We start from the raw sequence: 14,809 nt of genomic DNA, 5'->3' as shown, positions 1-14,809 counted from the left end.
ATCCTCCGTTAAGATGCATCACCCTACATAAGGTTAAATGGGCAATTTCATAATGCCGGGATTGTTAGCACAATACATTCAGCCCAAGCTGCTGAGCTGAGGTTTTAGTGAATGAACCAAAGGAAAAAATAACATCAATCATTTCTAGGGCTGTGAAGCTTATGAACAGTGGGTTATGGGGGGCCAGGGAGATGGTCTATCAGGGAAACAGTTCAGTTTGCCTAATGCCCAAAAGGCTTTTCCAACCCAGAATTTTTGCATGTGAATACATGAAAAGCATTCCCGAGAATCTAGGGAACTGTCGTTCACCCTTCACAGCACTGCAGTTCCCAGAATCTGTAACAAACTACATTTCTCAGGATTCTTGGGGAGGTGCTTTAAATGCATGGTGTATACGCAGCCAGTGTCTTACCATGCACAATGCCATTAGCAACGTGACTGGAAAAGAGAGAAGAAACAGGTGTATGTGCAAACTGACCCATATTTGAGTGGCAGCTCCAAAAGGAGTTCAGTATCCATCCTCAGAGGTCTGAACACACCCTGCTGACACTTCTGAAAACAGGCTGTGGGATCAACACTGGAGGTGTGGAACCTGGAAGATACACTTGAGAAAACACGCCCGGCCCTTCCACCCTGATGCATGTCAGATTTGGCACTCCTGGTCCAAAAGTACACCTCTAAAATCAGACAAGCAGAACCACAGCCGCTGCTGCGCCGCATCGACTTACTCCAGGTTCTAGGGGTACACATAACATCAGAGTAAACACAGTCCCCAGCAGGCGTCTGATTGCACAAATTGGTCTTCGCTGCATTACCGTCAGCGCAGAGTGCACTGCAGGGTCTGCTCCCCACCGTGAGGTACATACAGAATTAAATTGCTAATGGAGACGAATTTACAATAATCACTTGTTAAGTCCATAAAACAGAGTCCACATACTCTCAATTACTAGTCACTGGTCATAATAAAAGCACGGCCAAATTCTGGATTGTTGTTGTTTTCAATTAACAACACAGCTACCTTTTAAAAACTAAAACCAGTAACTAATGATGACTTTTCCCTATCACAGCCACCCTGCCAAGAGCATTGTTCCCCCACTACCATCACACATTTTACAGATGGAAGACTGGTGCTCAGTGAGAATGCCTAGCCCAAAGCCACTCCATAAATCCAGGGCAGAGGCTGGAATTGGACCCAAGCACAACTCTTAACATGCAACCAGGGCCAAACAGATTTGGGGGGGTGGGATGGGGCAGGACAGCAGGCAGGCCATTCGCCCTGGGTCTCCAGCTCAAAGAGAGTTGGGGAACCTTTTTCAGACCAAGGGTCTCATTCCCTTCTGGGGGACACATGGCAGTGGTGACTGTGAGCAGGGTCAGAGACAAAGCAGAGCATCAGATGCAAAGGATACCTTCATACAGTAGACTACTTCCTACACACACACACCCCTACCTCTATAAAGGAACAGCCCATCCCATTTTGCCACCTGAGGCAAAATGGGGAGGTCCCGCTGACACCACTGCCTTGATTACTGGAGTCACATGGCTGTGGTTTCTGGGTTACGGTGAAGTCCATGTTATCTCACCGGAAGCCACAGCCATTTCTTGCTTCTCCAGCAGTAGGGGCAGGTGCCTCAGTATGCCTCATGGGTGGGCCGGCCCTGCATCTATACTCCATCCAGAGAAGCAAAAGGTATTATCAAGAGTTCAATGGCATGTTTCAACTAGACACAAGGAGGGTGTGAATCAGAGCCAGCAGGGGGTGCTGTGAAGCTCAGATGCTGCTCTGAGCAACTTTTGGAGGAAGGAGTACCAACACGCCAAGGAAGAAAATGCCGTTCCTTGCACCCCTGCAGACTTCTGGTGTTCATTTCCATAGTGCAATGATCATTATGCATGGAACAGGAGGACAGGCCTCTTTCTTAAGGGGTTTCTAGTCTAAAATTCAGGACAGGGAAGAGAAGAGAGGGAGGAGGAGGGAAATAGAAGCAGGGATAATTCAGGGAAGAACATGCATTCATTCCACTAATGTGCATTTGTTTTCCACTGGCTGTGGCACTTTCCTTCAAACACAGCGCTTTGCAATGGGAGTCCTCAGTTCACATCCAGAGACGCCAGGATCAATGGAGTGGCAATACCACCAATCAACTTCCAAACCACAGTCCCACACAAGACAGGCCTTGTTTCAGCTGAGAGCTCTGGGATACCACAAGCAAACCCCTACCAGTGAGACCTTTTAGTTTGTAAGAGGTGCAGAGTGAGAATGGCCAGGGTGGTGGTGGCTTTTTCTGCTCAAGATGACAACAATGCCCAATCCTGCCAACTTCTGGAACCAGCACCACTCAACTGGCTTTCAAAGAGTTCAAGGGTGTCCAGCTCCCTGCTGGACTGTTGTGTACAACCACAACCACATACACAGCATCCAAACAAGGGATGTTTTGCCACACCCCAAATTCCCTACCTTGGCACCTGGCGGTTTGCATGAGAGTAACAGCTTGTCATTTATCCCCAGAATTCAATAGTCAGGTGTCCATTCATTGAGGCAATAGCTACTGGTAGCGTCATCTGTACAGCAAGTGCCTTAATCCTTTCCCCTCCAACATAATCATTCCACCTTTTGCGACTGCTCCCAATTTTCTCTTCACCATAGGAAGAAACATGGAGAATCAAAATCCATTAACAAATCAACATTTAATGACTGTTGGTCAGGAGAATCACATAGTGGAAGCAGCACACAACGTAAGTAGCTTTTATAGAGCATTTATATGTTACATTACCTCTGTGGTCCTTTCAACAACCCTGTAAGGAAGGGGGAAATGGTTAATTCCAGTGGGTTTTTTCCTAGGGGTACTAAAGGGAATGCAGTATCAGCACCTTCCCCCAACCCCCAATGTTAAAAGTGTGGCACTTACTGGAACAACTTCATGGTGAGTACCAGCACTTAAAAAAGAAAGAAAAGAGCACTGGTTATTCCCATATCCCAAGAGTGACACTCAAAAGTGTGGTTTGCTGAGAGCTACCATTTGAGGCTGTGTACACACTAACCCATTTGAAGTGAAAAGTGTAGTTTTTTTCTGAAGCTGGAATTGTTCACGCTCATCCACAACATGCTGCTTTCAGTGTAGATCAATTCCACATACTGCCATGCACAAGGGTGGCTGTGGTTACTTGATACTTTGAAAAACCTCCCTTGGATTAGGTTATCCTCCCTGCACAAGCCCCAATGAATGAAGAGAATGGTGACAGCAATCTTGGTATACACCCATCCACGATATCATTGGGTGGGTGTAGCTGCCCTGCTCCAAACACACACATATCTGAGACCACCTACATGTTTTCAAATGGACACACTGCAGGGTAATGCAGACTCAATCTGCAACAACCTTTTATTTTTGGAATAAAACCAGTTTTCTCAATTAGTGCTTTTCAGGGGCAAAAAAAATATGCATCAGAGGTTGATTGTGTGTGGACTACGTAGAAAAGCCAAACACTCGGTCTGCATCAATTTGAGAAGTGGTGTGTGAGCATAGCCTAAATTCATGGCAGAAGTGAGATCTGAACTGGGGACCCTGATAGGAGTAAAAGGAAAAGACCACGGCCAACTCAATGGGAGACGACATGCTTTCTATGTAGGTCCCAAGTTTAATCCATGGCATCTCTAGCTATCAAAAAGGCCCCCTATGGGGAATGGCCTGGTGCAGCCGATCTGAATGAGGATCTCTATCAGTGCTAATCAGCTGTCAGCGAGCCCCACTTGGCAAGGAGCAATTGGGAGGTCACATTAAGTACCCCAACTGTTCCTTTGGAGTCAAGTCCTTAATTGCCGCACACATGGTGCCACATATTCCATCAAATGGGCGGAGGGTGCCTCTGATTTGGGGGAAATGGCCTTGCAGACCAAACATGGGATCTGTTCCAGGTCTAATGAGGCCTGTGGGCTGGAGGTCCCCCCACCACTGAGATAATGGGATCAGTGAAACACCTTCTCTGCCTCAGACCATGAAAAATTGCTGCCAGACGGAATACAGTGGTACCTCTGGTTGTGAACGGGATCCGTTCCAGAGGCCCGTTCGCAACATGAAAAGAATGAAACCCGCAGTGGCGCATCTGCGCACGCGTGGGTTGTGATTTGCCGCTTCTGCGCATGCACGTGCCATCATTTTGCACGTCTGCACATGCGCGAACAGTGAAACCTGGAAGTAACCCTTTCCGGTACTTCCGGGTCGCCGTGGGATGTAACCTGAAAGAACGTAACATGAAGAGGACGTAATATGAGGTATGACTGTAAGTACTCAGGATTTTGAATTGGTGTGACTCATGTAAACGGAAACAGACACAAAAGGGCAGAGAAACTACATCTTCCTCGCTATCTAGAAAAATAGAGGACATTTTGACACATCAAGACAGCAACAAATTCCAACAGCACAGAACTGCACAAAAGATTCACTTCCTTCACAAAAGCCTTGCTGTCTTTCTGTTATAGCATATCTTTAACAAATAAGATACATTCTAGATTTCTCATGGCTACACTTAGCAGATAAAGCTCATTAATCCTCCGGATGATTGGGTTCTTTCACCAGCACTAGATCAAAGGCATCAAGACAAAGGCATCTTCATTTCTCCAGAACGGTCCCCTCTCCCTTGTAAACAACAATGTTCTTGTCTGTTTCATACACTTTGACTTTATAAAGTGTCCCCTTAGGAAGGTGCTTCTGGAGGTTTTCCCAGATGTACACGGCAACATTCTCTGTAGTGCTGCAAGAAAGAACAGTGAGTTAGCCATTCTGCCCTTCTAGTTAGATTTCTGTCATCTTCACAGACACTCGGGACACGCCTACACCAGAGGGAGAAGCTGCTGTGGATCACTGCACAACGATCTACAAGAATCCTTTATGGATGGACCCTTGATGTCCATGCCTGTGCTTCTTTGAGTATTTTCGCCAATTCACTTTTGAGTTGCATAAGCTTAGAAAGTTTTTTGCACTCATCCAAAACAGATTATCTGGGCGCTTGCATTAGAATATACTGCTGAGGAAGGTTTGAAGTCTAACAAGAGTACGGAGTTGGAAAGGGCCACAAGCATTGCATACACAGATTTCCCACCCAATGGGACATGCACAAAAGAATGGCAAGTGACATTAATCTGCCTATATAGTGTAAAAAAAATGGTCACAAGATCCTTGAGCTGGTGGGGGCCTTGGAAGTCTTCTGGTCCAATCCCTGCTCAGTGAAAGGAATCCATAGAACAAGCCTTCCCTGCACCCCGCTGCCAACAGATGGATGTCCAGGCTCTACTTAAAGACTTCTAGCTACATAAAATGTCCCATAAAATTACCACTGTTGACCTCCTCAAGAAGCTTCTCCTAATGATCGGCCAAAACCTGCCCTCTCTTGTGCAACGGCCATTAGATCTAGTCCTTCCCTCTTTGCGACAACCCCTTCAGGAATCTGAAGAGGGCTGTGGTGTCCCTCTGGCCCCCAGTCTTCTCTTATCCAAGCTAAACCTTCTTAGTTCCTTCAATTTTTCCTCGTAGGGCATATTCTCCAAATCGCTGATCCTCTATGTTGCCCTCCTCTGAACCATTTCCAGCTTCTCCAGACCCTGCTTAAGGTGCACCACCCACAACTAGACACAATATTCCAGATTATGCCTAATTAGTTCAGCCTAATTATGCCTAATTAGTACAGCTGTTACTTCTTGTGACTTGGAAATTACGATTCTGTTAATGCAGCCTGAAACTGCATGAGCCTTTTAGACAGGAGCATCACACTGCTAACACATGTCCAGCTTGAGACCAGCTACAATCCCATGATCCTTTTCACAATGTGACTGGCCCAAGGCCACCATGAGATTCATGGCTGAGTGGGGATTAAATAAATTAAATTAAATTAAAAATAAAATAAATAAAATATTACTGCCAAGCCAGGTATCCCCTCTATACCTATGCAAAATTTCATTTTGGTTGTTTTGGCCCAATTACCATCTGGTCAAGGCCATTTTTAATTTGTTATTCTGTTGTTGTCCTCTGACGTGCTAGCAATCCCATTCCAGTATCGTGTCATCTGCAAGTAAGATAAGGATCCCACCCAACCCCTATCAATCTAAGCAACTGAAAACAAAAAATTATGGAGTCCCAGTATTAGGACAGAGCTTTGTGGCACCTGAATTGAACCCTCCCTCCTGTTTGATGAAGACCATGGATAAACACTCTCGAGTATGGTTCTCCAACCCGCCGCGAACCCAGCTGACCACGTTATCACTTACCTAGATATGGGAAATCTGGCGCCCTCCATTATTATTTATTATTATTATTTATTGAATTTATATACCACCCTATACCTGAGGGTCTCAGGGCGGTTCACAGAATAAAACCACAAAATACATAATAAAAATAAAAACAACTCCCCCAAAAAAAACACATTTTAAAAGGGCATAGGATGTAAATCAGATCAACCAAAGGCCTGGTTAAAAAGGAACATTTTTGCCTGGCATCTAAAGGTGTATAATGAAGGCGCCAGGCGAACTTCCCTGGGGAGAGCATTCCAAAGATGGGGAGCCACTGCAGAGAAGGCCCCATTCTCGTGTTGCCACCCTCCAGACCTCTCAAGGAGGGGGCACACGAAGAAGGGCCTCAGAAGATGATCTCAGGGTCCGGGTATGTCCAAATGGAAAGAGGCAGTCCTTGATGTATTGCGGTCCTAAGCCATTTAGGTACTGCTCCAGGTACTGCTGGACGCGGGTGGTGCTGTGGGTTAAACCACAGAGCCTAGGACTTGCCAATCAGAAGGTCGGCGGTTCGAATACCCGCAACGGGGTGAGCGCCCATTGCTTGGTCCCTGCTCCTGCAGTTCAAAAGCATGTTAAAGTGCAAGTAGATAAATAGGTACCGCTCCGGCAGGAAGGTAAACGGTGTTTCCGTGCGCTGCTCTGGTTCGCCAGAAGCGGTTTAGTCATGCTGGCCACATGACCCGGAAGCTGTACGCTGGCTCCCTTGGCCAATAAAGCGAGATGAGCGCCGCAACCCCAGAGTCGGTCATGACTGGACCTAATGGTCAGGGGTCCCTTTACCTTTACCTTACCAGGTACTGCTAAACCACAACTGTCATCATCCCTGACCATGTTGGAGGGTCACAGATTGCCAACCCCTGATCAAGACAGTATTGAACATGCCTGCTAACCAAAATATCATGGAGGACTTTGTCAAATGAAATCAAAATTCAATTATGTCCACAGTATTCCCACAATTAAATGATAAAAAAGGGAAAAAAGACTAGCTGTGTAAGAGGAACTCAACAGCCCCAGTTCATAATGAGATGCAGAAAGCTCCCCTACCTTACGACTTCAGCAAAGTAGGGAACATCTTTATCCAGATTCTTGTGATCAAGAGGCTCCATGATAGCTTCCTAAGGATAGAGAGGAAAGGTTAAACAGTTATGTCCATGTCTAGTGCGGGATAGCAGTGTTAGACTAAAGACCTGGAAGGCCAGGGTTGAAATCCCCACTCAGCCAGGAAGCTCACTGAATGACGTTGAGCCAGTCACCATCTCTCAGCCTAGCCTGCCTCACAGGGTTGTTCTGAGGATAAAACCTAAGACACCGTAAGCTCCCTGGAAAAATGGGATAATAAAAATAAATGATAAATAAAACGTAAATAAGAATGCTGTTGGTTCTTATTACAGGTCTGCAATGATGCATAACTGTTTCAACGGGCCATTTCTTCTTAGGTTGTAGCAAATGGAAGATAAATAGTTCACTGCTTAGATTATAGGGTGTATCACTTATTGATCTGAAGGAATTCCCTCCTTGTCCAGATCGTGAAAGACAAGCAACTGGTCTGCTCTCTCTCCCCCGCCCTCTGGCCTTAGTTTAGGAGGACTGATGCGTCCCTTGCCTCTTTTCCTCTACCTGTCTGAAGGAAAATGCAAAAGCTTTCAGGTTGTGTTCATTGCTCTCCCAGTCATGTTTCTCTCCTGCATCAGCCTCCTGCCCCTACAACCCACTATTCCCTGCAACATACACTGGGCTGGGGGAGTACTGCAGACAACGTTTCCACTATGAAAAAAATATGGCATTATTACCTCCATGTAGTCTTTCAGATCTGTGAGGTTGATCACCATCCCAGTAGTAGGATCAATCTACAAGACAAGGACAAACAGAGCTTGAACCAGATGCCAAAGGAGAACAGAGAGTGCTGGAGCAGATGGACTTTTCTTATGTTCTTAAGCCTGACGAGAAGCAAATAGCTATGTTTTCCATAACATAAACAGCAGAGATATTTGCCTATCGGTGACTACCTCTAAGTCTTAGTCCAAAGAAAGGCACACAACTTGATACCCGAAATTTCATGCTGCTAAACTGCTCCTCTCATAGCCCCTGTTCAAAAATCAGCAGCAACAGAAGGCCTGTTGAGAGCCAAAATGTAAGATTTCTGAAGCTCACAGCTTGCCAAGTACACTGGACTTTGGTCTGGTGCAATGGGTGAGTGAACAGAGAGCTCTGCATTATGAGATTTGCTATAGACCTAGGACTTTGTAGCCACGATCTGCGAGCAACATCACAGCACCCTCAACAGCAGCAATGAATCAGGGAAGCCTGTCTGGAATTTCTGGTGCTGGACAGAAGTTTCCTCTGTTCAAGTTTGTTATCACAAAGCTTGTTGTTGGAATCAAAACTAGGAAAGGGTACAGGGCAGGGAAGAGAAGGGAAATGGTTTCAAAGGAATGGCTCTTCTTTTGCTTTAGTTCTCCTTCCAACAAGTCACAGGCTAGAGCTACTCAAGACAGCAGCATCAGTATTTTACTCTCTAAAACTTGACATCTCTCAGATAAAAGATGTTTTATCTGATTCCCGGTACAGCTGGATCTAAGCCATCAAATCATTTTTTCCTGGGCATTTTTAGGTAACAAGATCTCGTAAGAAAAAGACAGTATGACATGGGGAATGTTTGGAGCTTTGTGCCCCCTGTAACTCTTCAGAACCCCTAACAAGGAACTCTCTATACCGATCCAGGCCATTGGCCCACTGAGCCCCACAGTCTACTCTGGTAGACAGAGTTCTAAGCAGGGGCCTTTCCCACAACTACCTACCTAAAACCTTTCAGCTGGAGATGTGGGGGTGTTGAACCTGGGAATTTCTGTGTGCAAAGCAAGGGAAGGACGGTAGCTCAGTGATAAAGCATCTGCTTTGCATGCAGAAGGTCCCAGGTTCAATTCTGGGCATCTCTAGGTAGGGATGGGACAAACTCCATGTCTGAAACCTTGCAGAGCTGCTGACAGTCAGTGTAGACAATACTGAGCTAGATGGGGAAATGGTTTGACTCAACTGAAGACAGGTTTCTATATTCTGCTACTGAGCTTTGGCAATAATCTGGACCATGTTGCCTTCGCCTCTCCATGACAATAACCATCACAGCACCAGTTTCACATATCTGAGTAAGAAAAAACAACTGCAGGCATTGCAAGGTAAAGTATACATGAATGCAGCCTTCTGGGTGCTGAGATAATCCTCAAACTTCACCTGGGCATGATGCCCAGTCCCCATGGTGAGTTCTGAGGTCAGAGGGTGATGCACCACGCCTTGGAGGCAAAGAAGAAAAGTCTGGATATGCAAGACAAAGAGTTTTGTGCCTTGGAAATTTTGGAAATCCAAAATTATGACTGAGTCTGTCAGAGGGAATATATTTCTGAGCACTAATTGCTGAGGATTGTAAGTAGGAAGCACTGAGGGCCTTCTTGCAGGCTCCCCATAACGGGCATCTTGGTGGCCTCTGCGAGAACAGGATGCTTTGGCCTGATCCTTCAGGGATCTGTGTATGTTCTTATGAGTCACTCCCACAATATGAAGGAAATCCCTTTTTCTGCCCTCACGACTAGCACTCACTGAGAATAGCTTCCTCTTTCTAGGCTGAAATCCAAAAGGCACAATATGGGCTGTGACTCACCAAAATGTTGCAAAATAAAGACTGGATAAAACCCAGGTTGGTTGTTATCTAGAATCTAAAAAATGGCACATTGGTGCCAAACAATCTGAAATGTACTTCAAAAGCCTTGAAAAGTTTACACTTACCTCTCCGTGTACAGTTACTTCCACTGGGGTGGGGAAGCAAAAAGAGAAGAAAAATATCAAGTCACAGTGAGTTTCAAATCAATTATGATGACGTACATAGAGATACTCATCAAGTTCAGCCAAAAGTTTTCAAAAAAGAACCCTTTTTCCCTAAATCTTCCCTTGCAAAGTACCGGTAACTGCTCTGATTTTCTGCCACAAAGAGGCACTATTATATAGAAAAGCCATTTCAGACACTTCTCCTCTGTTGCATTTAACTAGCAATACAGGAGCATAACGATCAGTTCTGCATTTACCTAACTGTGTCTTTGCAAGCACCCAGTTTCCACAACTTTTCTGAGTACTCAAAACAAATGCTTGCAACAGCAAAACAAAACAAAAAAAACCCCACACAAACACTCAGAATAATGAGGACTGCTCCTGCCTGGTAAAAAAACTGATGTTGAGGGGGAAAGCCCACCCCATCCAGGAGTGGGGAGGGTGTTCATTATGGCAAAAGGATGTCCTGTGGTGGGTGGACTACTGCTCCCCAGAAGCAGCCCTCCAAATATTCCTCCCCACCTCCCACATGCAAACCAACAGGGAGAACGTCTATCAGTTTGTGGCTGGGGTGATTTGAAGGCCTGCTTATGAAAAGCTACTGGGGGAAAACACCCGCCCCATATGGGGTAGTCCTGTGATTCAAGAGTCCCCTGGGGGGTGGATTTCTCTCCCCCACCCAGCCCTCCAAATCACTCCCATCTGAGCTGTAGAATGTGAGCAGAATCAAGGTAGGGCGGCTGGGTGGGCCACATAGCTGAGCATCCCCTCCTCAAATTTAAAACACAAGGATGTAGGAAGTTGCCTTGTGCTGAGTGAGACCATTGGTTCACCTAGATCAGGGACGTCCAACTCCGAAAGAGACTGAGATCTACTCCCAGTATAAACAAATGGCAGTGATCTACCCATTTGGGGAGGGTGGAACCAAAGTTTGTAGCTTTACTTTGGCAATCGCCAGATGTTCTTTTTCCCATGTAGAGGAAAATGAGCCCATGATCTACCGCAATTGACTGCTAGCACCCAGGGGTGGGACATCCCGGATCTAGATCATTATCATCTGTACTGACTGGCAGTGGCTCTCCAGTTTCCACTTGGGAGATGCATGGGATTGAATTTGGAAACTTCTGTGTGCAAAGCACTTGCTCAGCTACTGAGCTGTGAATTCTCACTGAGTTTGTCAAGCATAAGAAGTTCCTGCAAAGGATTTATCACCCACACAGGAATATCTCCTGCATTATGTACCCAATGGAATACACCAAGTTTATCAGGCATAAGTACCAACAAGTCATAGCTTGGTAGAACTTAAGTTAGTAAACCCAGGATCAAATCTCATCCTAATGCCATGAGTTTTAAAACTACACACAGGTATGGCTGTACATGAGTGCTCAGGTTAGCTGGTCTTCACCTTTGTAGTTGTGCCCATGTCCATTGGGGTTATTGCATTTCCCAAAAAGTTTCTTGTTTTCTTCATCACTCAGCAAGTTACTGTGGAGAAGTGCATTAAAGAGCTTGTTACTAATCCAGTTTCACCAATTGAAGCATGTGAAAACGTGTGTGCATGCATACACATGTGCTTTCACACTAACCTGATGGGGCAACTTTTGTTTTTGCTACAGTTTTAACGTGAGTTTTACACACATTTCTGGATGGGGTCTTATTCTAAACATGCCCATCTCCAGAGAATAAACAAGAGGTTTTTGTCCCTTATCTTTTCTGACTAAGATGTGTCACAAGAGGGCTGAACTTTCGTAACCAGTAGTTCCTTTCCAAAGTTGTAAATTGCATAAATTTTTAAACACGGGAGTCATTCAAGACTGATTCAAGGACAACCCACAATCAAACACAGTTAAGAAGCAAAAAAAATTACGTCAATAGATTTTTTTTTTAAGGACTGAAAGAGCTGTTTGAATAGCTGCAGAAATAATTTGGGGCACATTTTCACATGTAAGGATTACAGCCCAACCCTAAAGATATTTACTCAGAAGTAAGCCCCACCGAGTAGTACACTGAGTATCTCTTAGTAGATGTGTAAGGATGGGGAAAGCTGAAGAGTCACAGCCCCTCTTCAGGTTTAGGGACAGAAGGAAAAAGGGAAGAGTGTATCATTCCCTCCATGCCCCCCCCCAAATAACTATGAAGCCCCGCAGCCGGGTGCATCACCCTAGTTTATGTCCACTGCATGTGTGGAAATACAAATCTCCACTTCTCCTCTTTTACATGGCTACTGTGAAACACAATGTGTGTCGTCGTCGTCATCATCATGCTTTGGAAAGAGGGATGAATTAGTACCAGGTATGCTTTCGAACTGCTAGGTTGGCAGGAGCAGGGACCGAGCAACGGGAGCTCACCCCGTCGTGCTTTGAATCAATGGGGTGAGCTCCCGTTGCTTGGTCCCTGCTCTTGCCAACCTAGCAGTTCAAAAGCACGTCAAAGTGCAAATAGATCAATAGGTACCACTCCAGCGGGAAGGTAAACGGCGTTTCCGTGCGCTGCTCTGGTTCGCCAGAAGCGGCTTAGTCATGCTGGCCACATGACCCGGAAGCTGTACACCGGCTCCCTCGGCCAATAAAGCGAGATGAGCACTGCAACCCCAGAGTCGGTTACGACTGGACCTAACGGTCAGGGATCCCTTTACTTTTACCTATGCAATTTAGATAATGGTTGCTCAGTGGCGAGTGGGGAGGATGCATAACACACTTTGGTACTGCAAACAGGTGCTGGGGTTCAGCCCTAGTCTAAGTGAAACCTGTGCCATGAACCCAGTCCTGACCCATCAAAGCAGCTTGCTCTGCAGCAAAGGGAGTTTGGAAGCCCCACATCCTTTCTGTCCCCCTTAACTTCACAAAGCCTGATTAGAGCTGGATTTTGGTATGACCAACCATTTTGAGGTGGAGCCCTGGAGCCAAAAAAAATTCACATGCACACACACACACAGAACGGCTCTGCATAGATTGGATATGTATAGGGGGTGCCTCCCTACTGCTTCTTCGGGCAGCACTCTGCACATGCTCCGAGCCACCATCTCCCTTAACCTTAACATCACATCGGGAATCTCAGCCACGATCTTGCTGCAAAGAAAGCCGAGTCTTGATGCAAAGTGAGGAAGCGCACGCCCCCTCCTCATATACATACATATATACGCAAGCCCCCTCCCACTGCGCATGCGCGCGCCCTCCGCTACCCCCTCGTTCCCAGCAAGCAGCCGAAAAGGGCCGCTTCTTAGCTCCCTCCCCGCCCCCCGGCACCTGTGCAGCCGGTGGCAGGCGCTGAAGGAGACGCAGCGGGAAACCCGGGCCAGGCGGCTAGGCCCGGCGAAGCGCGAAGGCGGCGCCATGGCAACGCCGGGCAGGTGGGCGGGGGTCTTCGCTTTCCGCCGCCGGGGGCCCGCACTTCTGGTTTTCCCGAGGGGGCGCTACTGAGTCTGCGCAGCGGGCAGAAGGCGCAAGCTCAGTAGCGGCAATTGAAGCCTCTTCCTTATCCCTCTCCCCCCCCCCCCATCCTCTGCTCACTGTTGGAGAAAGTTTGCAAAGGAAAGGAGGTATGTTGTGTCAGTCTGTTAAGAGGATGACGCAGGTGGAGGGGGGGGGGACACTTTGCTTCATTCGGAAAGGTTTTGGAATACGCGTGAAGGGCTGCAGAGCTGGCAAAAGGCAGGGCAAGCCCAGTCTTCCCAGTGCCCTTTAAATGCTGAAAGCATGCACATTATAATTACAGATGAAAGACTAGGTAGAAAGTGCCTGGAGGCGGTTGGAGGATGGATGGCGGCTAATGGATTGAGGTTGAATCCTGACAAGACAGAAGTACTGTTTTTGGGGGACAGGGAGCGGGTTGGTGTGGGGGATTCCCTGGTCTTGAATGGGGTAACTGTGCCCCTGAAGGACCAGGTGCGCAGTCTGGGAGTCATTTTGGACTCACAGCTGTCCATGGAGGTGCAGGTCAATTCTGTATCCAGGGCAGCTGTCTACCAACTCCACCTGGTACGCAGGCTGAGACCCTACCTGCCCGCAGACTGTCTCGCCAGAGTGGTGCATGCTCTAGTTATCTCCTGCTTGGACTACTGCAATGCACTCTACGTGGGGCTACCTTTGAAGGTGACCTGGAAACTACACTTAATCCAGAATGCGGCAGCTACACTGGTGACTGGGGGCAGCCGCCGAAACCATATAACACCGGTCTTGAAAGACCTGCATTGGCTCCCAGTACGTTTCCGAGCACAATTCAAAGTGCTGGTGTTGACCTTTAAAGCCCTAAACGGCCTCGGCCCAGTATACCTGAAGGAGCGTCTCCACCCCCATCGTTCTGCCCGGATGCTGAGGTCCAGCGCCAAGGGCCTTCTGGCGGTTCCCTCATTGCGAGAAGCAAAGCTACAGGGAACCAGGCAGAGGGCCTTCTCGGTAGTGGCGCCCGCCCTGTGGAACGCCCTCCCATCAGATGTCAAAGCGATGAATAACTACCTGACATTTAGAAGACATCTTAAGGCAGCCCTGTTCAGGGAAGCTTTTAATCTGTGATATTTTACTGTATTTTTTGTTTCTATGGAAGCCACCCAGAGTGGCTGGGGAAACCCAGCCAGATGGGCGGGGTACAAATAATAAATTATTATTATTATTTATTATTATTATTATTATTATTATTATTATTAAGGTTTAGGGTTGCATGCAACGCTAGTCATTCTTAGACTTGTTAAATCGGTGCACATTCAATGGG

The 14,809-nt window shown here is 46.8% G+C and overlaps 1 protein-coding gene across 1 annotated transcript; it reads right to left on the bottom strand.

Annotated features, from left to right (window-relative positions):
* Positions 1–2,669: 2,669 nt before the first annotated feature.
* LOC309519861 (6-pyruvoyl tetrahydrobiopterin synthase-like) lies at positions 2,670–13,549 on the bottom strand. The gene is made up of 6 exons (XM_082201115.1): positions 13,348–13,549; positions 11,508–11,587; positions 10,064–10,086; positions 8,077–8,133; positions 7,331–7,401; positions 2,670–4,752 (listed from the first exon to the last, which is right to left on the bottom strand). Exons 1-6 carry the CDS (start codon positions 13,434–13,436, stop codon positions 4,611–4,613), a joined length of 462 nt encoding a protein of 153 aa, XP_082057241.1. The 5' UTR covers positions 13,437–13,549; the 3' UTR covers positions 2,670–4,610.
* Between the last annotated feature and the right edge of the window lie 1,260 nt (positions 13,550–14,809).

The sequence above is a fragment of the Podarcis vaucheri genome, assembly GCF_965113315.1.
Source record: "Podarcis vaucheri genome assembly, chromosome: 15".
Lineage (NCBI taxonomy): Eukaryota > Metazoa > Chordata > Lepidosauria > Squamata > Lacertidae > Podarcis > Podarcis vaucheri.
Note: the sequence above shows the minus strand (reverse complement) of the source record. Positions and strands in the feature narration are given on the sequence as shown.